General features: G+C 33.7%; 1 protein-coding gene across 1 annotated transcript; it reads right to left on the reverse strand.

Annotated features, from left to right (window-relative positions):
• Positions 1-7,539: 7,539 nt before the first annotated feature.
• On the reverse strand, positions 7,540-8,496 carry LOC126004433 (olfactory receptor 13C9). The gene has a single exon (XM_049770868.1). The coding sequence runs from the start codon at positions 8,494-8,496 to the stop codon at positions 7,540-7,542; it is 957 nt and encodes a 318-aa protein (XP_049626825.1).
• Between the last annotated feature and the right edge of the window lie 4,791 nt (positions 8,497-13,287).

A 13,287-nucleotide genomic window follows, 5' to 3' on the forward strand; every position in this document is an offset into this window, starting at 1 on the left:
AAGACGTGTAATTCACATTGGTCTCAATTTAAAAAAAGAAAAAACAAATTAAAAAAAAAAAACCTTGTACAACTTACAACTTATGGGCCCAAATCTCCTTATTGTACAGAGTAACGGTCAGGATGAAGCAAAAATGCACTTTGATTCCCACAATATTTCCAGACTCTGGCCATAGTATGTCTAAGCCCATCACAATATTTACAATGGAAAAAGTGTTACAGTGAAGAGGCCAAAGTCAAATCACACAACCTGGGCAGGTTTGGTAGGAGGTTGTTAGGAAACCAAATTACTCTAAGCATGTTACTGGGAAAAGTGGGATTTCTGGCCCTTCCCTGACCACGACGGTACACACCAATTTTAACTCTGCACAACAGGAGGAAGGCCATGTTTGTTATAGTACATAACACCAATAAATCCTCAGACAATGTCTTCAGTCACACTCTGGTGAGGATGTCCAGTAAGTTTGAATAAATGATAGCACAAATCATCAGCAAAGAATAACAAAGTATGAGTCAAAAAGGGGAAAATACTACCAGATCAAAATGACAAAAATGAAGAACATGGTAGATGATTAAAATTATTTTTGTTTTTGGTTACACCCAGCATTGCTCAGGGGTTATTCCTATCTCTATGCTCAGAAATCACTCCAGGCAGGTTCAGCAGACCATATGTTATGCCTGATATTGAAAACCAAGTAGCAGCATGCAAGGCAAATGCTGTGAATCGCTCTGGCCACTGAACAGCAGAATTAACAGACACTTTTTAAAAAGATCCAGGAGCTCTAACATGATGAGGACACTGCTATTAAATATCAGAAAGTGGCAAAGACTCTAAAAAGAAATTAACAGTATACCAGAGAACTATGGGATGAGTTCAAAAGGAACAATATAAGAATAATAACATTCTCTGAAGAACATATGTGACAAAAAACAGTTGTTAAATAAATCACTAAAAAGAACTTTTCAGAGTTGAGCATTGCAGGCACTGAGATTCAAGTGACTCAAAGGGTCTCAGTAAAAATAGACTCAATTAGGAAACTCCAAGGCACATTGTACTTAAAATGGCAAAACTCAAAGATCGGAAAAAATATTAAAAGCTATCAATATCAAAGGAAAGCCTATAAGATGTATAACAGATCTATCAATTGAAACTATATATGCCAGAATAATATGGAAGGATATAGCACAAAAAAAATCAATGAAATGAGCACTTCACAAGAGTACTCTATCCAGATAGGTTTTAAGGAATTATACAAAACTTCATGGACAGAAAACATCTTAGGAAATTCATAGCCTTGAAATCAATTTTGCAAGAAGAGGTAAAAGAGCTTCTTTCAAGAACATGATAAAGCTCTCAATATGTGGCAGTGAGTTGGCAACAATGTATGGCACTCACCAGTGGTCCTCTGCTATGTCAAGAAAAGTTAAAAACATAGAGTTATTAATAATCATAAACTTATTAGATTATTTATATTTTCTGACTAAACATAAATTTATTTTCTGATAACTTTTTGCCATTTCTTTAAGTTTTATTTGGATCAAGTAATAACATTTTAATATGCCTGCCAAGAAGGTAGAATGGAGGTTGGGAGGAAACCTGGAGTTTGGTGGAAGAAAGGTGGCATTGGGTATGGGACTTGTATTGAAACACTGTATGCCTGAAACAATTCTATTATGAATAATTTTGTAAATCACAGTATTTCAATAAATATCTCTGAAAAAGATAAAAATAAATAAAAGTTCATAGTCATGTCTCAATCTCTCAGAAGAGTAAAATCCAATATACCAATGTATGATAGTCACATGAAAAGATTAAAATGCTTCATATGAAAATGATGAATTTGTTATAATGTTGCAAGTCAGCCCTTGATGGGGTTGACTGATGGAGGGATGGAGGATGAGGCCTTTCTCCTCCAGCTCGGACCACGCGTCTGTTACCCCTGTTCAGCCGGCGCTTCTGAGGTGAATGCAGTGGGAAGAAAGCCAACAGGCAGTCAGGCTTCCGAAGAAAAGAGCTCTTTATTCTGTGAAGAGGCCAAAGCCAAAAGGCCTAAGAATAGGCCCCAGGAAAAAAAGCCCCTCACCTTCCACAGACCCTTGTTTTTCTGCCCCAGAATCAGGTACCACCCAATGGTGGGATCAGACACCACCCAATGGTGGGAGCAGAATCAGGTGCCACCCTAGGGTGGGAGCAGAATGCCAGGTCACACCCTAAGGTAGGGCACAATCACCGATCAGGGTAGAGTCAGTAACATAATAATCCCATTGAAATGTTTACATACACAACAGTTTTATATTTTATTCTTTTACTAGTTATTTAGATATTACACATCCTTTTATTTCTATCCATATTTATTGAATTATCATGAGTTATAATATTGTTAGCAATAGTTCCAAGCACAAATTATTCTATCGCTGCACTGACCACTAGATTGCCCACTTCCTCTACCAATATCCCCAAGACCCCTCGATACCATCAAATGTAAACTCTGTTCTATAGACAAAATCTCAGATTATGTTGTCTTCCCTTACTTGGTTATTCCCTTACTATCTTGTTTTATATCCCCATGAATGAGAGAGATCATTTTTATTAAACAGATATGATAGAGGCTGGAGTACCTCGAATGATCCCTGAGCACCACTTGGACTAATCCTTGAGTTCAGAGTCAGGGGTAAGCATTGAGTACTGCAGAGTATAGTTGAAAAACATAATCATCACATAAGACCTTTCTTAATCTAGTAGCTAATACCATAAATACCATGAGCAAATGCATGCTTAATAGTAAATTGTTCAGTTTGCTTACTCTTTTACCAAAGCTCCTTAAATATTTTTTGCAAAGGTGTTAAGGTTATGAACTCTCTACTTTATTATGAAGTAATAAAGTTTACTTTATCATGAATCTTTATCATTTTTTGAATCTGAATTATAACACGTATAGCTAGAAAGACTATTCTTGGTAGCATGTTCATTTGATTGAGTTCTTTGTTTTTACAATATCCCACCATTCTCTTGCAACCATAAAGTCTCATTTGATAGATAGGCTTTGAATCTGAGGGGAGTTTTTATTTATGTAAATTCCCTCTTTGATCTTGTAGATTTCAGTCTTTTTTCTTTGTCTTTGAATTTTATAATTCTGCTTACAGTATGTCTCAGAATTCTTTTATTGCGGTGTATGTTTGCTGGGATATTTTAGGTATCTTGAATCTGAATGCTTGCACCCTCAACCTTTGGAAATTCTTATATATGATTTTTAATTAGTGGATCTTTATCAAATCCATAAACTTTGATGACTTTAATATCCATCTTCCCTGAATTTCCATAATTCTCTAGTGTGTAGTTCATTTTTCAATAGTTTGTTTTTTTATAATCTTCCTACATTATCTTGAAGCTCACTGATTTTCCTTCCATTACTATACTAAAATATTCTATTGAAATATTTATTTTACTTTCCAAAGTCTTCTGTTTTGCCACTTCTGATTTTAGTTTTCTCATTTCTTCTCTCATAATTTTCTGTGCTATACTGACAACTTGTGCCATATTTCTTTGAGCTCATTAAACATCCTCATCATGGTATCTTTATGAGTATTATTTACATATATACATATAGTCAGGTGCTACTTCTAGAGATTTCTAGAGCTATTAGTCTCACTCAATGAGCTTTACAGATCTCTATGGGTCTTTCCCATTGCATCTGTTGTGTTCTGCAGTTGAATCTTCAAAGTTCTCCCCCACAGAAGCTCACTGAGTGATTAGGTTGAAAATTGCTCTTTTTCTTCCCTACTGGGTCTTACCCAGTAACAGGAACTAAATATATGCACAGGGTAAGGTGCAACAATGGAGCTATAATATGGCCACATAAACAGCCATGAAGTTTAGTGTATTAGAATGAGTAAGACAAGTTAATGGTCTAAATGTAGGCCTAGAAACTTAAGTGAGCAGAGGGCCTGAAATGTGGGTGCAGGGTGTTTATAAGTGTAAAAGGTGAGGTAAGGTTTGGAGGCTTCCAGGGCACAAGAATGAGGTAAGGGTATCTGCTTCTGGTTGTAAAATAACCCTGGAGATACCAACTGAAAGGTTAGCATCACCTGAAAAGTAGTCTGAAATGTGGATGTGAGCCTTTAGAGATGATAGAAAGATCACATAAAGACCACTTAAAAACCACAGATAGACCACTTATTATTTAGATGAACTGGTTGCTAGTCAATAATAATAAAGAACAGAACTTTTATATAAAAATATGGTAGTTTTATTGTCCTAAGAAGGAACCACTACATAGTAAATACTTTAGTCCTTTTTATTGTGATAGGGATATTTAGTGCAAAATATGTAGTGTACAATTCATTTCAACTTTATAATAATGCAAAAATACCATATTCCCAAAGGCAGGAAAAAAAGAAAATTAAAAAAACAAAGATGAGAAAAAAAGTAAATGAAGGAATTTATGGACATAGAAAATGAAGAGAGGAGGAAATTAAGTTGTTTTCATACACATGTGATATATCATTTATTAAATATCATAAAATTAATGAAGATGTATGTCACATATAAATAAAATAAAAACTAAGTAAATGTGACTAAAACTAAATAATGTATAGCAAAGTCATTGTTCAATATTAAATTTTTCTTGCAGAATTTGAGCAATCTAATTTGTACTCACATGGAAGCTAAAGTTTACAAAAAAGTAATTATTATAATATATATACCTAGATTAAATTATTTTTTGTTTTTGGGGGCCACACTTAGTGATGCTTGGAGGTTACTCCTGGCTATGTGCTCAGAAAGTGCGCAAGGCTTGGGGGACCATATGGGATGCAGAGGATCAAGCCATAATCCGCTCTAGGTTAGTGCATGCAAGACAAATGCCCTACTGCTTGTGCTGCTGCTCCAGCCCTTAGACTAAATTTTTTGATCTCCAAAATGTAACACAATAGATAAATGATCCTGTCAATCACTGAAATTATACTGCTCAATACATCTGTAATCCTCTTGCCCAGTAGCATATAAGTTTCACAAGACAGATACTTTTTCTTAGTTTCCACACTCTGAGTACTATAATCAAGCACATGTGGATAGAGATGTTTAAAGAATTTGCTAAATAGGGGTCAGAGTGATAACACAGAAGGTAGGGTGTTTGCCTTGCACGCTGCTGACCCCGGTTCAATCCCCAGCATGTCTCCTAAGCCTGCCAGGAGTGATTTCTGGATACAGAGCCAAGAGTAAATCTTGAGTGAACATTGCCAGGTCTGGCCCATGGAGGTGGGGTGTTTGCTTTGCATGCAGAAAGATGGTGGTTCAAATCCCGGCATCCCATATGGTCCCCTTGTGTCTTCCAGGAGCGATTTCTGAGCGTAGAGCCAGGAGTAACCCCTGAGCGCTGCCGGGTATGACCCTCCCTCCAAAAAAAAGTGAATTAAATTAAAGGCAAAATTACTAATAAAATTTGTTGCAGTGTTAATTCTCTATAGGTTATTTTCTTTGCATTTTATTTAGTGTGAATAGAAACCCTATTAGACTGCTACTAAAAACACTACTATCCCAGAATTCTAGAAATTTATGCTTTCCAAACCAAAAATGCTATGAAAATTTAATTGAGAAATGCAAAAATATAACAAAGGTTTTTAGTGAAATATCCTTTATGCAAAGCTCCCCAAAGTAGATCATACAACCCTCTAAGGGCTGCTGGCACAATTCAGGGTGCAGAATGTGATTCAGGGGCACTGGCAGAGTACATATTGGTTTTTTGCTTAAAGAAGATAGATTTCCTTTCAATAAAGATACATTTAAAAAAACTGGATCATTATCTCACACCATGCATAAAGCTTAATTCTAAATTAATTAATTAAAGAATGTTAGTTTCAATATGACAAAATATATTAAAAAAACATAAGTAGATACACCATAGAACTGGTTTTTCTGATGTATTCAGGAATTTCACCCATTGGGAAAGGGAAAAAATGAAAATAACAATTTGTACACCATAAATAAAACTATCATTAAAGCAATACCATATGACCTGAAGATTATACTCCTAAACAAATAACACTAAAATAGTCACTTGAAAAATATATGGACATGTATATTTATTGCAGCACGCTATAAAAACAATTTTTGGAGACAAGCCAGAAGTCAAACAGTAGACAAGAGAATAATGGTGTGATAATTATTTTCAATGGAATACCACTCCACTATTATAAAAGGTGAAATACTGACATCCTTTACAATATAGATGTAACATGCAATATGGTATGTAACATGGTCATACCAAAGACAATATGTCATAATACAGATGGTCTGATTCAGATATGAGATATAGAAAAGAGAAGGTATGAACAAACAAGACCATTAAAATTAACACTTGGATTCTGAGGTTACAAGAGCTGGAGAAGAAATCAAAGTGGGGATATTGTGAAAAGGACTGTAGCAAAGGTTATTGATACGTGATTGGTAGTTATTATGCCATAGCACACACTTTAAAAACTGTATTCCTAAAACACATAAAGTCATGTAAACTAGTTATCTCAATAAATATAGAAAATATATGATCCAAATACATTTACTAAAATATGTTCCATCTTTGAACACATTATTTTATTAATCTTGGACTGCATATCAAATATATTCTTTATATAAAAAAGTTTTAGAAGACTGTCAATGAAAACTAATAATGTTACGTTATGTTATAATATAATAAAAATAATTCAAATATTTCAAAAACTTCTGACTTACCCAATCATAAAACTAATGGAAATGTCAGGAAATGATTCATGCCTTCATAGTAAAAAAAATAAAGTTTAGATTTTTTTTATTTCTTCTAACATTTAGAAAGATAATGAATTTTCTAAGGCTATCTATTGTTTCTTTTGTTTCTATTGTTTCTAATAGCCACTGATGTGTTAAGTAACACATATAACGTAGATTAGCATTCTTATTTAAACTAATTGGTTGATTTTTTAAATCATATTTTAATTTTGAATTACCTTTAAAAGTTCACATGTAAGATGAAATAAGAAAAAAAGTATAAAATAAGAATATTTGACTGATTAGTTCACTACCATGCTCTTTATTCTTAAATGTTCAGACTCTTTAGTAATCCTAAATACTATAGATCCTTAGAGTTCCACAAGAAAAATTTTAAAATCAAAAAATTTTAAATTAGTTTTTTTACAATGATTTGAGATTAATGTGAAATTGCAAACTAGTCTTTACACTGGGAAAAAAAAGCTTTTTGTTTAGATGTTTTACAATAGTGAATTGATTCAATGTCTGTTGCCAAATAAAGTTTTGTAAAAAAGCAAAGATAAAAACACACCCAATATTTTAATAAGTACAAAATATAAAAATATTGTTAAAAATGTTTAAAAGTGCTAATTCCCACACCACTGTCATATATCTGTAAGCTCTCTACAATGAACATGCAAAAAAAATTACATTGTATATTATAAAAATGATTAAAAATAAACTATGAAATGATCAAAATTCCAGAATAACAGTCAGGTTTCAAAAATGTTCAATGTGTTCTCAATTTAATATAAATTCCATTTACTTGCCAAAAAACCTCTTTTGAAATAAATGTTTGACTGCTTCTTTCACATCCTTGTTTCTTAAACTGTAGATCAAAGGATTCATCATGGGAGTCATCACCCCATAGAACAAGGAAATAAGCTTATCAGTAGCATCCAAGTCGTCTGAACTGAGTGTCTCATTAGACTTGGGCTTCATGTACATAAAGAGAATGGTCCCATAGAATATGATCACCACTGTCAAGTGAGATGAGCAGGTGGAAAAGGCTTTGTTTCGTCCTTCAGAAGTGCTTATTTTGAGAATGCTATAAATAATTAATGAATAAGATATAACAATCAAGAGTAGGGGCATCAGTGTGAACAACGTAGTGGCCACAAGCATGATAAACTCATTGCCTGAGATGTCAGCACAGGCCAATTTCATCACAGCCAGAATCTCACAACTGAAATGGTTGATGATGTTATTCTTACAGAAAGGCAATTGCACCACAAAAGTAGTTTGTACAGCAGAGTTGACAAGGCCCATGATCCAGGAGCTAGCTGCCATGGGCACATAGGAATCCTTGCTCATGATGACAGGATATCTCAGAGGGTTGCAGATAGCCACATACCGGTCAAAGGCCATCATGCCCAGAAGCACACACTCGGTTGTCCCCATGGCCAACCCCAGAAACATCTGCAGTGCACAGCCAGTGAAGGAGATGGTCTTTCTTTCTGAGAGGAAGTTCACTAGTGCAAGAGGAATGGAGGTGGTGGTATAGCAAATGTCCAAGAAAGAGAGGTTTCCCAGGAAGAAGTACATAGGTGTGTGAAGGTGGGAATCTAAGATGCTGATTAAGATAAGGGTGCCATTTCCCAGAAGGATGACCATGTACATTAGTAAGATGAGCCAGAAAAAAAGGATCTCAAGCCTTGGGTAACCATAAAGCCCCTTTAAAAAGAATTCTATAATGGTGGTTTGGTTTTTCAATTCCATTTTACTTTCTTTTACCTGTATATATTTGGAAGAATTTTAAAATATTGTTACATTACTAGAAGTCAAATGAATAAATATTAACATTTTAAAAGATAAATACTGCTATTTGGATTTCCACATACTCTCCCTAAGCCCTGATTATTCCTGATTCTGGCGTTCTTGAGGAGACACAGACTATAGCGAGGTATTTTCAGTTTGCATGTTCCAACATAGTCCTCATTTAAGCCCCTCCTGTCAGCAGGTTTGTTGTACATTAGGTCTCTGTCTCTCTGAAGAATATATGAATACATACTATGCATATGGCATCTGGATGGACTAAAACTGTCTATGGTTAACAGTAATACCTAAGTCAGCATCCGACATGTAAGCCTCTCCTGCTTATAGTTTCTGTGTAACACTGGAAAGTTAACATAATCTATATGACTCAATCCTATCTCCATTAAAGGAGATGCTTTACTAGACATATTGTGGATATTTGGGGGGGGGGGGGGGGCGGGTACACCCAGTGACGCTCAGGGGTTACTCCTGGCTATACATTCAGAAGTTGCTCCTGGCTTGGGGGACTATATGGGACGCCGGGGGATCAAACCACGGTCTGTCTTAGGCTAGCGCTGGTAAGGCAGGCACCTTACCTCTAGCGCCACCGCGCCGGCCCCAATATTGTGGATATTTTGGACAGAATAAAATATATGTAAATTATCTTCACATAGTCAGCACTAATTTGGTTTCTTTCATCTTCCTTTGATTTTTTTAATTCCTTTTACATTTATATCACCAATTTCATAGTCATTTAGAACACATTAAAATTTCCTCCAAACTCATATGTTACATATATTCTGTTCTTACCCAATAAATTGTTCATTTTCATATATTATTATATGGAATTATGTTAGAGAAAAACGTTATCACTTTGTAAAAAAAATATTATACCGTGATGGAAAAGAACAATGACATTTCACAGAAGGAAATCACAAACTGACATTTGTAAAGAAAGGCTATTTCAATCTATATGTTAAATAAGAATGAGCAAGGACAGAAAGGAAGAGTGAGATTATATGCCTAGAGTTGTCACAGGAATGTATTACTCATAACAAATAACATTAAATGTGCTCAAAAGTTTCCAAAAAAGTAATACAAACATAATTTTGAATAAAATTAATTCTTGTTAGACAAAGATTTATTACTCATGTTAATTTATCACAAATAAAAAAATATATTCAAAAGCAAGTAATAGGTTTTCCAAGTAATACCCAGCTCCAGGTCAAGGAATATCTTTTTGCTCATGATCATGGGTAAAAAACACTTAATATGAATTATTAACACTTAAGAACAATTAAAATTTTAATTGTTAAAAATTGTTTAAATTTTAATTTAAAGAATTAAAACACTTAAGAATTAAGGTGGTGTTATGAGGAAAATTATTACATAATCCAGACAGTAAGGATTCAGTATTCTACATAATAAAATCTCTTCACTGGACATGTGTGAAATGACAGCATTAAGCAAGTAAGCACTTGTACTGAATAAAGGATCAGCCTATTGAACCCTGACTAAAAGAATATATATTCTCAGTAAGATAATAGGCCTAAGTACCACAATTGCTTAAGTTAAAATTACTTTCAATTTCAAGTTCATTTTTTTGATATTTTTCTTTTTGTTCTCCATTTTCTCAATGTATTGAAGAAAATCTTGTTAGAATTCTTTTATTTGATAGTTTCTGTAGATTCTATTGTAAGAAAGAACTAATAAGAAATAAGTGAAGGACATGGCTTATTTTAACTCAGTTTACTGGACAAATATCTCTCTAGATTTTAATTACCCTAATGTTTTTCAGCAATTACCTGTAGATGATAAGTCGAATCTCCTCTTATGTTGTAATATACAGCAGATTTTTTCCTTAATCTTCTATTTGCTGTGTATTCTACAAAATGTTCGGTGAGGACTGAAGGTGTTTCCTACCACACAAAAATCTTAACATCATAGGACTGTCCAGAAAACATTGTTAACAAGGTACCACTTGAAAATAGTTTTAAAACGTCTATACATTATATTCAAATATGACTGAAAATAAAAGTAATGAATATTTATCCTCCTGTTTTAAATGTCATAAAAAAGTGAGTATATGAGACACTGGAAGATTGCATTTGCCTTTCAAATTCAGATAGGAGCAGTGTCCCATTGTGAAGCCCTGGGAAAGTCTGTAAAGGATCTTCTTCATACCTATGAAACCAGTTTATATATTTCTTGCTCTCTGGGATATAGATAATTTTACAACCATAACTTTAAATTGCCGTAGGGGAATTATGTTGAAAACTTTTGAAAGCTTCAAAATAATGCCCTAAAGACTTAATTATATTTGATCCATTACTACATTTGAAATAATCTAGTCTTGAGAATTTATCTTATACCATTTTTCAATCACTATCACATATTTGGAATCTTAAGGATATGATTGGCATGGCTTTGTCTAGATCTTATTCATGCTACAATGCCAGATTGATAAGCAGAAAATTGCTCACTTAGTCTAGTCAATTCTGGTCATTAACAATAAAAACATAAATTTTGAGACAGTTACAAAAGTATTACTAGATTATTCAATTTATGATTTTAAGGTTAGAGTGAAAAAAAAGGGTTCAACTCTAAAAGTTCTAAAAGATAGTGAATTGCATTGCCTGTGAAACTCAGAATTCATATTTACTTATGTGACTATTAACCAACTAGAATATGTTATATATTAACAAATAGGCTAATATACTAATATTAATATATTACCATAAATTAATATGTTATATTATGGATATGTTAATATATTAAATAAATCAATATTCCAATTAGTCAACTAAAATAACTATTTTAAAATTTGCAGTCAATAATTTTGAAAGTAGGTAATGAAAACTTAGAAGCTATTAAGTATTCAATGTTTTTATTTAAACTCTCCAACTTAATTCTTTTTTTTGTTTGTTTCTTTTTGGGTTTTTTTTTTGTTTTCATTTACAACTTAATTCTTAACTCAGTCCTAGCCATATTTTATCCATCAAGAATTTACCTAAGGAGATACTTATCACATAGATTAATTGGCATAATGCCACTAATTTGCTTTATAGAGTAGGAAGAAAATACTAAATACACATTTTTCAAGTGCTTCCCCATCATCTTCTACTCTATAAACAATTCTCTCCTTCTCTTGAAATCTCCCACCCTAATAAATACACTTTGTTACAAAACTACTAATGCAGGTAAAATACAATTCACTAAAGACCTGAAGATAGTAAAGGGGGAAAAATGGCACACAACTAAACAAAAAAACATATTGTCTGAATTCCAATATCATTGTATCTGAAACTAATTACACCCCTCTGATTAAAAGGAACTGCTTCTTATATATCTTCCAAGATCCTAGCCTACTATTGCATGACTAAAGATCTTTAGCAAGAACAAAATTCTTATTTATTTCTTCCTTTCTTTTCTTCTCATTCACAATGTGTCCTCAAAATTCTATATCCAGCACAAAGTTCAAATAATTATAGCTATATGTGATGACAGATATTAATAATACTTATTATGACACACATAATTTATTCAAATAATGAACCATTCCTTTATACACCTAAAATTAATATCCTAAATCAATAATATATCTATTGTAAAGTTTTAAAATCCTTTATACAACTTTACTAAATAAAACACCAAAAATAAGTAATATCATAAAAATGCTTTAAATTAACATTATTGCATAGGGAATTAAACAGAGGAACAAAAATATTTTATTTATTACTGTATTCTGATTTATTATTAATTATAAACTAATATGATAGGATTAGCAGATAATAGGATTACTCCACTTCTAATAGGCTATATTTAAAATTTTACCAGTTACTAATTTTCTATACTTACAATAAGTTGAATTCTATAATTTAACAAAGTCTTGAACATCTGTGAGGTATTTTTTAGCACATTTCTGCGAATGATATAAAGCCCCACATTTTCACAGAGTTTCAGTAATTTATACATTTCTACTTAATTGGTTATGTAGATGACACTTGAGTCATTCACAAGGGATTCTGAGACCATCCAGGTGACGCTGGGCAAAATAGGCAGAATGGACTCATGCTCTGACCCCATGATGAAATGATGCTCAGGCCCTGAGGGTGCTGGAGCCATTAGGGCAACACCAGAGAGACAGAACTCAAGGCCAAGACTTCTGCCCCCTTCAGGTAACACCCAGAAAAAAAATCATGTAAAGGGGAGAGATGACACCTGTGTCCAGAACATAAAGTTAGAAGAGCTACAGTCCCAAGATGGCTATCGACTCCCTTAGACCCACCAATTAATCTCCAGTTATCAAGTGATGATAAGGAAATCAAACATTACATGGAAGCTCAAACTGAATGGAGGGGAGAGAATTGAACTGCTTTAAAACCCAAGGCAGCTCCTCTGGAGTGATCCTTGAGGAATAGCATCGAGTATCCAGGCTTATTGGCTAAGGTCTTTCTCATCAACACTTCCGGGGTCCTGAGCTCCACCATCTGCTCCTTCAAGTATGAACTTTAGCGGCTCTCTTCATCCAGTTCTTAAACCAGAGCACTGACCTTGAATGTCAGGACAATGTTGATGCCCAAGTCACTACTGTCAGTTTTGTCTCGGCCCTGCTGCTGAACTTAGCTGCATCTCTGAGTATTTTTGCTTCATAGTGTACAGGTGATCAATGAGGTGGCATTTGACCTGGATTAGCTCAGCCATTATTCTCTCCAGTTGCTTCTCCTTACTATGGTAACACTGACTTCTCCACAC

This window comes from Suncus etruscus, chromosome 1 (genome assembly GCF_024139225.1).
Source record: "Suncus etruscus isolate mSunEtr1 chromosome 1, mSunEtr1.pri.cur, whole genome shotgun sequence".
Classification (NCBI taxonomy): Eukaryota; Metazoa; Chordata; class Mammalia; order Eulipotyphla; family Soricidae; genus Suncus; species Suncus etruscus.